This window comes from Hippoglossus hippoglossus, chromosome 9 (genome assembly GCF_009819705.1).
Source record: "Hippoglossus hippoglossus isolate fHipHip1 chromosome 9, fHipHip1.pri, whole genome shotgun sequence".
NCBI lineage: Eukaryota > Metazoa > Chordata > Actinopteri > Pleuronectiformes > Pleuronectidae > Hippoglossus > Hippoglossus hippoglossus.
In genome coordinates, this window is record NC_047159.1 from 11,679,354 (window position 1) to 11,692,912 (window position 13,559).

General features: G+C 39.6%; 2 protein-coding genes across 2 annotated transcripts in view; one reads left to right on the forward strand and one right to left on the reverse strand.

Moving 5' to 3' along the window:
• naa35 (N-alpha-acetyltransferase 35, NatC auxiliary subunit) overlaps positions 1-8,453 on the forward strand; it is a 9,079-nt gene extending 626 nt beyond the window's left edge. The window contains exons 2-23 of the mRNA XM_034596348.1: positions 1,206-1,331; positions 1,506-1,539; positions 2,023-2,137; positions 2,256-2,330; positions 2,560-2,727; positions 3,000-3,066; positions 3,210-3,253; positions 3,345-3,395; positions 3,832-3,915; positions 4,078-4,192; positions 4,562-4,740; positions 4,840-4,899; positions 5,129-5,235; positions 5,367-5,433; positions 5,781-5,879; positions 6,104-6,282; positions 6,781-6,917; positions 7,014-7,081; positions 7,186-7,326; positions 7,436-7,558; positions 7,771-7,851; positions 8,074-8,453. Coding sequence (XP_034452239.1) covers positions 1,211-1,331; positions 1,506-1,539; positions 2,023-2,137; positions 2,256-2,330; positions 2,560-2,727; positions 3,000-3,066; positions 3,210-3,253; positions 3,345-3,395; positions 3,832-3,915; positions 4,078-4,192; positions 4,562-4,740; positions 4,840-4,899; positions 5,129-5,235; positions 5,367-5,433; positions 5,781-5,879; positions 6,104-6,282; positions 6,781-6,917; positions 7,014-7,081; positions 7,186-7,326; positions 7,436-7,558; positions 7,771-7,851; positions 8,074-8,133 — 2,175 coding nt within the window. The 5' untranslated portion in view covers positions 1,206-1,210 and the 3' untranslated portion in view covers positions 8,134-8,453. The remainder of the gene's footprint in view (positions 1-1,205; positions 1,332-1,505; positions 1,540-2,022; positions 2,138-2,255; positions 2,331-2,559; positions 2,728-2,999; positions 3,067-3,209; positions 3,254-3,344; positions 3,396-3,831; positions 3,916-4,077; positions 4,193-4,561; positions 4,741-4,839; positions 4,900-5,128; positions 5,236-5,366; positions 5,434-5,780; positions 5,880-6,103; positions 6,283-6,780; positions 6,918-7,013; positions 7,082-7,185; positions 7,327-7,435; positions 7,559-7,770; positions 7,852-8,073) is intronic.
• Positions 8,454-9,671: 1,218 nt separating this feature from the next.
• LOC117768180 (glandular kallikrein, prostatic-like) lies at positions 9,672-11,755 on the reverse strand. The gene is made up of 5 exons (XM_034596358.1): positions 11,542-11,755; positions 11,256-11,436; positions 10,439-10,731; positions 10,214-10,353; positions 9,672-10,079 (listed from the first exon to the last, which is right to left on the reverse strand). The coding sequence occupies exons 1-5, from the start codon at positions 11,576-11,578 to the stop codon at positions 9,930-9,932; spliced, it is 801 nt and encodes a 266-aa protein (XP_034452249.1). The 5' UTR covers positions 11,579-11,755; the 3' UTR covers positions 9,672-9,929.
• Between the last annotated feature and the right edge of the window lie 1,804 nt (positions 11,756-13,559).

Sequence of the window (13,559 nt, forward strand, 5' to 3'; positions counted from 1 at the left end):
CTTTCTTATAACACCGTTAGTTTTGTGTGCACCTTGTTCAATTGAACAACGTGTTAAACTGGTGATATTCAGGGTTTGTTGACAGGAAATGTACAGTATGAGCAGCATTAGCTTGTTAGCAGGCTAATTGATGGTAGCTAGCTAACATGTCTTGGCTGTTTTTTAAATTGTGTATTGTATGTAGGTTACCTGGCTATATTGGTGTGAGTGAAAGTAGGAGGCAGTTAAAATACAGACTGGTTCGGTTGTGTGTTTGTTGGACATTTAGCTTGGTTTTTTATCTCAGATACAGATACTAATGCTAATGATTCATTCGAATTTTAACCTGTGATCTTTATTTTGCTCGCATGTGATCAGGTCATGTCGATTTCAGTCAGTGTGTTACCTCCCAGCTCAGTTGTCAAATATAAGCTAAAAGGCATTTGGGGAGGGGAGATAGATGTGCTATAAACACTACACTGTAAATATACCTTTATAAATGAGTTATCACTCAGAGGCTGAGACTGTGCAGGATGCTCAGTTGTGAAATGTTCACCTTTTTAGGCTCTAACTTCTCAAGTGTGTTAACAGAGCATGATGATGTTACGCGTGTCAAGTCTACTATTGTGAAGTATTAACATGTGAAAAGAAGTTTATACATACAGAAACATGTAGGTCCAGTACCGAGATAACTGGGCTGGATGCTTTCTTGAAGAAAATTGTACTTTCTTGATTCTTGTTGTTCTGGGTTTGTCCCCTCGCGGTTGAATGCACTTATTCTAAGTCGCTTTGGATAAAAGCGTCAGCTAAATGAAGTGTAATGTAAATGATAAACCATGTAGGTTTGTTCTTATTTATCAGCGTAAAATATAGCTAAACGTTGCATGGCTGATTCAAGAGTATACTGCTGGGAAATGAGAAGCTGTAATTCCTGTAAGAATTGTTCATTATATCCAGCTAGTTTGAAAATATTATAACTTTTGTGTCTGCTCCGTGTAGGCACACTAACATGTGAGCTGCCTGTGCCAGTTCTGTTGCCAGTTTAATGCTTGATGACTCAACAGAAAGTTGAGTAACTAGTCGTATGTCTTGTGGAAGAACTGAAGAGAAGTAGTAAATTATTGTGTGTACGTTAATGTATATTTCCTGATGAATCATGACGTTGTAATTGCTAATGTTTTGTAATATTGTGAACACTTTGTCTTGGTTCTCTCTGTCTTTATTAGTCACCATGGTGATGAAGTCATCAGTTGAGGATGATGATGCTGGCTGGGGGTTAGGCATCCCAGAAAAGATGAGAAACAATGCCAACTGGGTTGATATTACACATGAATTCAAGGGTTCATGCAAAGGTAAAGTATGTGTGTGTGTGTGTGTGTGTGTGTGTGTGTGTGTGTGTGCGTGTGCGTGCGTGCGTGCGTGTGCGCGCGCGCGCACGTGAGTAACAAGTGTAAAGTTACATGTATCAAAGGGAATAACGTCTTCTTCCTCTCCTCTGACCTTGTCCTCATCCTTTATTTATCCAGAGTTGAACCTTGGGGAGTTGCTTCATGACAAACTGTGAGTAAACTGCTACTTCACTGAAAAAAAATCACTTCCCCCGAGCTGAAGTTAGTCATTTTGCTTGTCCTCTAATAAACAAATTAGAGTTCATATAATATATTTCAGTGGAGAAAGTCAGTGGTTCTCAAACTTGGGACATAGAGTCACTGTTGGTAGGTGCGGCTGGAACCCTAACCCTAACCCAAGGGAAAAATATGGAATGAAACCAAGTTTAATGATAATGTTTAATGTAATATGGAAAACAATCAAGAGTTTATGTCATGCCAACATGCTCGTTTTATTATTGAGTTTTTTTTTACGGCTAATGAAGGGAAGCATGCCAGAAAAAAGTTTTAAAACCACTGGTCAACATAGTGTTTCATGTATAACTATATTAATGTCTGCAGCAGCTGTCAGTATTATAATTAGTATTGTTACTACTGTTCAGAATCTAAGATGTAGACATTAAAAAATAGACTAATCTCTCTTCTGTGGTGGCAGGTTTGGCCTTTTTGAGGCTATGTCAGCCATAGAGATGATGGATCCTAAGATGGATGCAGGAATGATTGGAAACCAGGTCAACAGGAAAGTTCTCAACTTTGAACAAGCTATCAAGGTACCGTGCCACTGTCCAATGTAAACCAATTCATTGCCAGGAATCAGCACAAAAGGCCTGATTTGTCACAGTAAATAGTTAAATCAACATTGCTGTTGTTTTATTCTCTTGATTTTAGGAAGGTGTCATCAAGGTTAAAGACCTCCGTCTTCCTGAACTCATTGGGATCATCGACACATCTTTCTGTTGTTTGGTGAGTCTCACTTTCGTAAACAATGAGAGCCTTTGTTTTTGCCAATCTGTTGGGAATTCATCAACATGCAGTCAGTGTTTTTTTGTGCATAATATATAATGCTAGAGGTTTGTGTTTGGATGAAACCATTAAGAGGGTGATTTGTGTTGTAGTAGCTCTCTTCTACAGACACATGCACCACTGTGGGAGGTCCTTGTTGATGAGTCTACTTAAACATGTTTATACTTAGATCACATGGCTGGAGGGTCACTCCCTGGCACAGACTGTGTTCACGTGTCTTTACGTCCATAACCCGGACCTCATCGAGGAGCCAGCACTCAAATCCTTTGCCCTGGGCATCCTGAAGGTGTGTGACATTGCCCGAGAGAAAGTCAACAAGGCTGCTGTGTTCGAGGAGGTAAGCACCTTTCTACAGTATTTAACTGTGCCTGTGCATGAGTGACACTGCACTGGAAGGCTTAATTTTATTTGCAAATGTCTGTGGCTATAATTAGGCTATAGGCTAGGTGTCTCTTTATATTCTCTTTGGATCAGGTAATTCAATTTAATATTATGTGTTTCTTTCCACTGGTATTTATGAAAAAAAATCATTACTATGGTAAAAGGTCATTGTCTTGGAACTTAGATATTGAAAAGTTCAATATCTGATTGTCTCACTCTTTTCTACAGGAGGATTTCCAGGCCATGACTTATGGCTTCAAGATGGCCAATAATGTTACAGACCTGCGGGTGACAGGTACAAGTACTGCATTGTAACAAAGTCCACAGGTTCATGTATGCTGTAGACATTTGATGCCATTACAGATGAATACAGTTCATTCATAAGAACAAAGATACAGTAGTTGATGTCATCTTTCTCGCATGTGTTCATTTTACCAGGTATGCTGAAAGATGTGGAGGATGAGTTACAGAGAAAAGTTAAGGTATTTACTCTCTCTTTGTCATTTCAATGAACTTCTACAAATACAAATGCTTTTCTGAATATCGTTCCTTGTTTATCTTCTTCTCCCTCAGAGCACGCGCATTCGACAGGGTGAGCAGCGGGACCCAGAGGTTGAGCTGGAGGTGTGGCTTCATTCTTCTATGTGTGGAGTTTTTTTTTTTACATATTTGTTTTTATGTTGAAGTCATGTTTATGGAGAAGCATTTAGAGCATCCAAAAGCTAAACACTGCAATTTCATGATAAAATTAATAGGATGTGAGTAGTAAATCAGACAGAGTCACTGCTCTGTCACAGCCTTGTACTGGATCCCCACAAGACAACGCCTTCTTCTCTGTCTCTGTTTATTATAACTTTTTTCCCATCTTCCATCAATCAGCGTGTGGGCCTGAGGTGACCTTTAGAGACTCTACTTGGGAATTTCCATCTGTTTTATTTTAGAAACAAAAATAAAGCAAACAAGAAAAACAATCAGTCCAAAAACGAGGCTGTGTTATATAGTTATAATAACTGTATATGTTTATATGCCTGTTTAATGTTAGTCCATGTTTTTTTTTCAGCATCAGCAGTACTTGGCACTTTTCAATAGGATCAAGTTCACACGCCTTCTACTGACTGCACTGATTGCCTTCACCAAAAAAGAGGTAATGCACACAAAAACAAGACAGTGACCGAATAAGTGTCTGACATCTGTTTCTGTCTGATACTTAGCATTGAAGCGCCTTGCATAAAAGTGTATTGTTTACTTACAGAAATGTGAATATTTTTTCTTTGTAAGTATTTGTTTGTGTTTGAATCTTTATCAGACCAGCTCAGTGGGTGAGGCCCAGAAGCTTGTGGTCCAAGCAGCTGACCTCTTATCAGCCATTCATTCCAGTATTCAGCACGGTATCCAGTCACAGAATGACACCACTAAAGGAGGTAACACATACACACACATGCATACATATGCGTAGGATCTCAGTTTGGAAAATAAAAAAATTAAACGAAAGATAAATCATTAATGAAAATGTGCACATATTATACATATTCTTGCTCTCCCGAAGTCTAGTCAATAGGTTGTCATGGCAACTGAGACCGGTACAATATAGTGTCCACTTGATGCTAGATAATGTATGTCCTCTACCTCAAGAGACTTCTACACACCAAAAAGTCTGTTAAAAGTTTGGGTTCATTTTTCTCTTGTTCTACTCGACTCCATTTAGTTGAGTCTCTTAGACCAGATTACTTAATAGTTATGAAATGTGACCTTAATTAACCTTTGTGTGTTTCTTTCTGTGCCTGCTGCAGACCACCCCATCATGATGGGCTTTGAGCCCCTGGTCAACCAGAGACTGCTGCCTCCCACGTTTCCTCGCTACGCCAAGATTATTAAGAGGGAGGACATGGTCGCTTACTTCAGCAAACTTATAGAACGTATCAAGACTGTCTGCGACGTGATCAACACCACCAACCTACATGGCATACTGGTAAACATAGACACAAATATTTCTTAGCCATATTAAAAAAATACAAAAGATTAAGACACGCCGTTGTTAACCTGAATATTGTGTTTGTGGCTTCACCAGGACTTCTTCTGTGAGTTCAGTGAGCAGTCTCCATGTGTGCTCTCCAGATCACTACTTCAAGTGAGTGAACGATTGTTGTTCTAATCCATTCGTCAGAGTTGTTGCTATATTTGCTCTCTGATCCGAGAGAAACCCTTTGAAATGTGTTACATGTTGTTGTTGCTCCTATACATATATGCAGCAAGTAATAAAATCATTTCAACCGTGTTTCAAACTGTATTATAAAACGAGATGTTAATTTAAAACCCAGTATATGAAAATCAAACAGATTTTTTTCCTGCATATCCAGACAACGTTCCTGATAGATAATAAGAAAGTGTTCGGCACCCACCTGATGCAGGACATGATTAAAGATGCTCTGAGGTACTTCGTCAGCCCTCCTGTCCTCTCCTACAAGTAAGTGGGTCATTGGATAAAAACCCTGTGAATCACTTCAGGTTGTTCACGTCAGTGGTTTATCTCGGTCATTGTTTTTAAATCTTGTCTGTTGACTGTGTCTTGAGCTTTTTGTGTGTGTGTCTCCCCAGGTGTTGTCTGTTTAACAACCACCAGGCTAAGGACTACATCGACTCTTTTGTTACACACTGCTCCAGAGTACGTCCCCTTTACTGTTCCTATCCATAGGGTCTGCACATCTGCTGCAGTTAAATACATTTTGATATCTCAGTTGCTCTGTACACGTTTTGGGCTGTTTTCAGAAGTTTAATAAACGATAATAGTTTGTAGTTTAGAATTGCTTTCATGAAAGAGTTCGATAAGATCTGTGCTATCTACTCAAATGAAAGGACAATGGGACATTTTCAGTTGTACTGTAATAAGAGGATTGGATTATCAGCTCTGAAAGTGTAGGCTACTCTACCATTAACATTCCCTATGTATAGGCAAGTAGAAGAAACTGTGTTTACTTATGTGTGTAAGTATGTTATCAATTCTCCCTGTAGCCATTCTGCAGCCTGATCCAGATCCACGGACACAACCGAGCTCGGCAGAGAGACAAGCTGGGTCACATTCTTGAAGAGTTTGCCACGCTGCAGGACGAGGTGAACTACAGCTGTTTCTTCACTTTTCCTTTCATACAGTTGAACACGACACTGTTTTCACTTTTTGTGCCACACAAGTTAATCCTAGATTTGGATAGGAAACTTTTAGGTCCACAATAATTCACCTGTTGCACCTTAAACCTATGATTTCATTCATTCATTTCAGGGACATGGATTTTATCATTTTAAAACCAGCTACTAAAGTCTTCCTCTGTGCTTTACAGGCAGAGAAGGTGGACGCGGCGCTGCATGGCCTGTTGATGAAACTTGAGCCTCAGCGACAGCATCTCGCCTGTCTTGGCACCTGGATCCTCTACCACAACCTGAGGATCATGATCCAGTACCTGCTGAGTGGCTTTGAACTGGAGCTTTACAGCATGCATGAGTACTACTACATCTACTGGTAGGAGCACACACAATTCTTTTTGCTGAATGACCATAGTTGGGACGCACTAAGGCTACATCCATACTACAACATTTTCATTTGAAAATGCATCAACTCTGCTACGGATACGCCTGGCGTCCACACTACTCTGGAGTTTTAGAGCTGCAAACTGAGAAGTTTGGAAATGCTGCTGTCCCAGTTTTAGTTTGAAAATTCTGGCGCTGTGTTTCAGCCTGGAGGGGAAGAAACAATGTTAAGATATTTGGAAATGACGATGAAGACATTGGCAACCGCTAGCTGATTGAGTCTTTTCAGCCACAACATAGCCTTGGCTGATTCATCAGGCTCTTATCACATGACCCCCTGACGAGCATGTGGACAGAGTTGGTTTTAGTTTTATAGAAAATGCCATTTTCAAAAGAAAACGTAGTAGTATGGATGAAGCCTAAATCTTCTCTCAACATCATACACATGAGTATTTTGTTAATCTGTGAATATGCTTTTCTTTGACCGTAGGTACCTGTCAGAGTTCCTCTACGCGTGGCTGATGTCCACTCTGAGCAGAGCCGACTCCTCTCAGATGGCAGAGGAGCGGATTATGGAGGAGCAACTGAAAGGACGCAGCAGCAAAAAGACCAAGAAGAAGAAGAAAAGTACACGTCATTGCATCATCCTCCCATTCTATGTCAAATTGGTTTCTTCCTGTTGGTGTAAGCGCAGATACTGATATATTTGGGATAACTTTGCAGTTCGCCCTCTCAGCAAGGAGATCACCATGAGTCAAGCATACCAGAACATGTGTGCTGGCATGTACAAGGTAAGGCATGGATTAATGATCCCTCCTCACTCCCCTTTGAGATGTCCCACAGAGATGTAATCTGTCCTTTCTCTGCCTCTGTCTCTCTCTCTCTCTCTCTCCAGACAATGGTAGCTTTGGATATGGACGGAAAGGTGCCTAAGCCTCAGTTTGAGCTCGACAGCGAGCAGGTTCGCTACGAGCATCGCTTCGCCCCGTTCAACAGTGTGGTCACCCCCCCACCTGTGCACTACATCCAGTTTAAGGTACTTTTTCCATCCCTTGCTTTTATTTCATCATTGTTCTTCGTACCCTCCCATCCATACTCTGTTAGACTTTTCTTTCTGACTTTGTTCCCGCCCTTGACCGCTCCAGGAAATGTCCGATCTGAAGAAATATAATCCTCCGCCAGGCCCGGCTGACCTCTACCTGGCCGCCAGCAAACATTTTCAACAGGCCAAGCTCATCCTAGAAAATGTGCCCATCCCAGATCCAGAGGTCAGTAAATGAGACTATCATAAAAGAAATGCTGTTTGGTGTTTTGAAATTCCTCAGAACAAATTAAGTTGTTAATCTATTCCTTAATAGATTTCCTCATGTTTTATGGGGTCACAGTATGTTTTCTGCTGTATTGTACCAACCGTTGTCTGCATGAAGTTACTTCTTACATTCTACGTTGTCAGTAACCAGCTTTTAATGAACAATAACAGGTGAACCGTATACTGAAGGTGGCCAAACCCAACATAGTGGTTATGAAGCTGCTGGCTGGAGGACATAAGAAGGAGACAAAGGTAACACATGACACACATTCACTGGATTACTATTATTCACTTCCATGGTTACAGTCAATACAAATTAGTTGCCACACAAAGTGGTAAAAAAGGTTTGAATTCTGAATTGATGGCTTTATATTTTAAAAAGGAGTTATGTGTCTATAGTGGTGTTTAATTACCGGGGATTGTTACATATTGTTAAGACACTGTCTGAATGAAAACACATTTCTCTGTTCCCAGGTGCTCCCTGAATTTGACTTCTCGGCTCATAAGTATTTCCCTGTCGTCAAGATAATCTGATGCTGCTCTTCATCACCCGATGACGTCTCTGTTCATCAGCCGTACCTGAACAAGTGTGCAATGGCCCCGATCCAGCCCATGTCTGAACAGTGTGTGTGTGAATGAGTGAGATACTGCAAAGGAGTGTTTGTATATCCACATCTGTGAAAGTCTGTTTGTGTTTGTGTGTGTGTGGGATGTGTTTGTGTCAGACACAATGAGGTACTGGCCAATGGGATTTTTTTATAAGCTGCCTCCTGAACAGTTTTGTTATGGCTTGAAAATAATGCTGAAATGACAATGGATGCATATCATTAAATCCTATAAAAACCACCCAGCACCAGTCTCCTGTGAATACTGGACAATTTGCAGGAAAGAAATCATTGACAACATTCATGATCTCACGAGTGCAAAGTGAAGTTGAAAATCATCCTGCGCGCATTCAAATGTCGACTTGAAAAAACAGGGCAAGAAATGAAATCAATTAGAAATCAATATTTCACTTTCCAGACCACCTCAATCCAGCGCTGACCCCACAGGACAGAAGATCTGCAGCTCTCACATCTCAAGAACAAAATTAAATCTAAGTTTTGTATTAATCTTTCATGGAAGTCCTCGTTGTTTAAGAATTTTAAATGGGTTATAATATAGCTTTACAACAGTCACCCTGAACCGTCGGTAGTGGTAATCACAATATCTACGGTGCAGTGCTCAAGGACACAAATAATTACTACAAGCCTGATGCATAAATATAGAATTTCTATTTAGGTGAGTAATTAATAGCAGTGTTAGATTCCCATGCATAAAGAAAGTAATATGCAATTCTCAGTTTTTCTATCCATGCTCATAGATACAACTGTGGGGCTTTGTGCTTTTTTTCTTCTGTGATGTGACTTGACACAACGCACTTTACAAAGTTAAAGTTTGACCAGAACTCGAGAGTAGTTGAACTGTCACATTTGACATTCAAATATACTTGAGAGAGATAACAAAAAAACACGCTATGAACTGGGGGACACCACTTTTTATTCACGGGTACAATTTGCTTTTACAGACAGGTCAGGAAAGAAAAGAGGGATTTAAACGAAGCCTACAATCATAAATTTAAAGAGAAGTATGGATGATAGCTGGTGGTTGTAACTGCACTTAAGAACAATGGCCCTCATTCACCAATGTCTTCTTAAGAATTTCCTAAATTAGTTTTTAAGAAGTTTCCTAAGAAAACTCAACGTCAGATTCGTGATGAGTTCTTAAACTGATGGCATCTGTGTTCTTATATTGATGAATGCCATGTCTTCCCATAAAAGGGCATGAGACTGCAGTTATATTTTGCAGTGGACATAAAATACCACAAACAAACGATGCATGGAATCCAGCACGTTCAGTTAAATCTGTATCAGTAATTTAAACCTTAACTGTAGAATAAAAAAAACACAATAACTGATTATTTTACTGAAGCCTTTCAGTTGTCAAGTATGTGTAAGAGTTCTCATCAGGGAGAGTAGATTCTGTTCTTACATAAGAAAAAAATCCCAGCTAAGAAAACATTGGTAAATGTCAGAATCTCCGTAGAACCCACAGCTTAAGTGTGTTTTAAGAATAAATGTCCTCTTAAGAACGGTTGGTGAATGAGGCCCAATGTGCTGGCTTCTGTTGAAAAGTCTATTCTCCCTGCACAATGCAAAATCCAGTCTAGTTTCCAGTTTTAATCTAAAGTAAAATATGGTAAAAGTAAGTTGTCAGGTGATATTGATTAGAAATGAAAAAAGATATGAGATATTTTAATTATACTTTCTGAATTAGTGTGTGAGGTTCACTCATGGGTTTTTCTTCATGGTTTCATCAATCCACTCCCTGTAGCGGCAGATGTTTGCCATGACAATGGTGCTTGCACACTTATCCACAGGGTTGCTCACAACGATCCCATGTAGGAGGTTGTTATACTCCACAGCTGAGCCAGCATCACCCTGAGAGAGAGAGAGAGAGAGAGAGATCAGAGTGGTGATCATTTCACATTGGTCATAACACAAAACAAAAGGAATTCTGTTAGAAAATGGAGAAATGTGCAATGTGTCAAAAATAAATGAAAGTGTTTGCTTACGAAGCAGGTCTCCACCCCCGGCCTAAAGGCACACATGGTGGATTCTTCATCGCTGACATATTGATCCCCAGGTTTATCATTCTCACCACACGTGGAAAGGTCTGTGCTGGCACACTTCAGACTCTTGGGCAGTTTGTTGTCTGAGGATTTCAAAGATAAATCGTCAGAAAAGTGACTTCTATCTTTATAAAAAACAAATCGAGTATCCTAGTTTTATTCGCTCACTTAAGATGTCAGCTTTCTTGGCTCCCCAGCCTCCGATCTCCACCTGCTGGTGTATCGCTGGTTTGGTGCACTCGTCTGGGGGGGGCAGCCTGATGGTGGGCAGCTTGTCAGACATGTCCTCGTTCAGTTTGATGAGCATGATGTCATGGGCCTTCCCCTCATCGTCTGTGTAAGAGAACTGCTGCTTGGTTGTGATGACCTGCTCCAATTTTTTAGACTTTCCTCTCACCGACGACCACAATTTCGTGAAAATGTCCACGTTATTGTTTACACCGAGCATCAGTTTCACATCCCTGCAGGAGAAAAGGTAAATTAGAAGACTAATGTAAATATGAAGAATGCTAAAATATTTTTTAATTGGAATCGTTTTTTATGATTTGGCTTATTCTATTTTCTATCCATACTTCCACCAACCAGGTTATGTTTGATTTTGCAAAAAATTGTGGAGGGGAAGGACATGACCCAATAAAGACCCATTTCAGTTTTGGTGTGGATCAGATTCCTATAAGATATATTTTATTTAAACATTTTCATTGATTTCTCAGAAAATAATTCATGGATCTCAATGAGAAAAATCAGGCATGTTAAGTGGACTAATATTTATGAGTTTGTGCAATTTGGTGCAGAGCCAAATACATATGTATGCATTTTATTTAAATGTTTAACTGTTGGACTAGTTCTATATATGTGTTTTCTATGTGCAGTGGTCCTTTCACTTGTAATTTTGTTTTTATTGTCTACATTTTAGACACTTTTTGAGTCTAATTCCCCGTCTGAATCAAATACCATTAATCAGACAGGTGAAGTCTGTGAAAACTGCAGGAGGATGCATGTGTCTCTTACGCAGTGAGAAGCAGTGATGACCCAGCGGGTGTTGATCAGCGAGCCGCCACAGGACTTTCCCGGCTGAATAGACTGAATCTGCACATGGTACTGTCTGTCCGTCTTACAGGACCTACTCCCAACAACCCTCTTCTCAATGGCCCCTGATGCAGCAGCTGACATGGGGAAGCAGAGGAGACGGCACACTTATCAGCTTCAAGCTAAGCAATTACACGTATTTAAAGGGTGTTTTAGTTGAAGCAGAATAAAACCAAACTTACCTGCAAGAAGCAAAAGGATGACAGAGCTGAGCTTCATGGTCCCTCTGGTTGTGGATGACTTCAGGTGTTTCTCTGACTCATCCCTCGTCTCTATATACTGCGAGTCGGACGTGACTTCAGCGTGAGTGAGATAGACATCAGTTCACTCCCCACACCTCTGTCTTCATGGCCTTTCATTTACCTGTTACGATGACGGGATGGACTGATGGGGTGGGACGAGTGGAGGGTTTGGACAGCGGGAAGGCGTGTACTGAAAAACTCACACCACACAGTGTATGATCCTCTGAACAGGAAGAGCCAGGTCAGAGCATCTTTGTGTCAATCTTACCGTTGCTCTGAGTGTCAAAATAAGGTGATTGTAGTCATGCAGGTTATTGTCTTTTGAAATGATTTTCGGGAATATTTCTAATTAACTGCAGCCCTCTGTCCTTTCGTATTTATGTATCATGTTTGATCTCATCTCTACACTGTGAGTTCAGCTGAGCTCTCAGAACCATTCACTCGTTATTGAGACAAGATGATGGTGTCACGTCAGCAATGGACCATCAATATCAAAACCAGAGATTATATTTTAAATGTCACCATGTTAGTACAGATGTTAGGGTGTATAATGCTGTTTTATATTAAACCTAATTTATAGCAGCATGTCAATGTGTTGTTTAATCAATATGCAACATAAAATGTATTAATACTATCAACGGTTGGCCTCGAGTCCTTTTTGCCTTATACTAAGAACAGAGGACACAGTAGCTCAGTATTTTGGGACAAGTTCATGATGACTCGTAAAAAGCCACTGAAATCATATCTGCACATTTGTGGAATGCGTATGTAGCAGAACAGTAATTAAAAGCTGTATAACATGCCATTAAAAAGTACATATACTGTGTCTATCTTCTTTTTGCTTTCAGTTTTGAAAGCAAAATCTTTTTAAATTGTAACTTTAGAATACCAGAACTTTATACAGTTTTATTGTTCTAGCCTAGAATTTAAATTAATTCAGTTTTTCTCTTTGTCCTCTGCTGTTAGCTACAACTGTCATATTTTGAATAATTGATCAAATGAAGCTTCAACTGTCACAAGTGGAGAGAAGTGCAGTATCTATACAAATACTTTAAAACTACACACTATCATCACTTCTCCTTTGACTGTACTGCTCTCCTATTTGCTTAGTGACATACATCTGGATAATGTATTAATCTCTTAAAGGCTTGTGAACACTTGAACCAAATGATATTTTCATTTGCAAGAATCCTCCTGACAGTAAGCTCCACATGAAACACACACCTTGATAGTGGTAATAAAAACAGTCTTTATTCTCTATCACCAATAAAGCCTATGATTATTTAGATCTTTCAGAAATTTGTTCAGCAGTACAGAATAAAATTAACATTTACACAAATTCAAATCGACAACAAAAAAAGTTTATCCAATGTATAAAAATAATAAAACATTTTTTTCTCTCCAGGTGCACAGACTTGTGGTTCAGGAAAGTTGAGTTTTTACACAATTGAGAAGCCAAAGCAGTCAAGACAACGAATAACAGCAACTCTGAAAATTATATAATACAATTATAGAATAAAACATGTCACGCGTCTCCAGAATCAACCAAAGTGGGGGAAGATTCAGACAAAAAGGAGTGAAGATCATGGATATTTCCTGGGCGATGTTGCAGCGACAGTACATCTTTATTGACGAAGGGTTTCCCTGTAACCTTCTGTCTGTATGAGGGAACTTTATTGTTCTCGTGATTAGATCATTTATCTTTCTTTAGCATTCCTATTATATATATTGTTACTGTGACGAGCAGGCCCAGATTTAAAAAAACAATAAAGAAACATAAACAAACGTTAAGTTAATAACATTGATTCTACCTGTCATTTATTTTGACCTTTGACATTTGAGGGGACACTCTCTGGAAAAAGTTTCGAAATTATAAACCACCGTTTTTGGTCGTTTGGGAAACGTTACCATATAATAAATAACTTAACCAGAAACACTCTTCACAGGTGGTCAAGCCT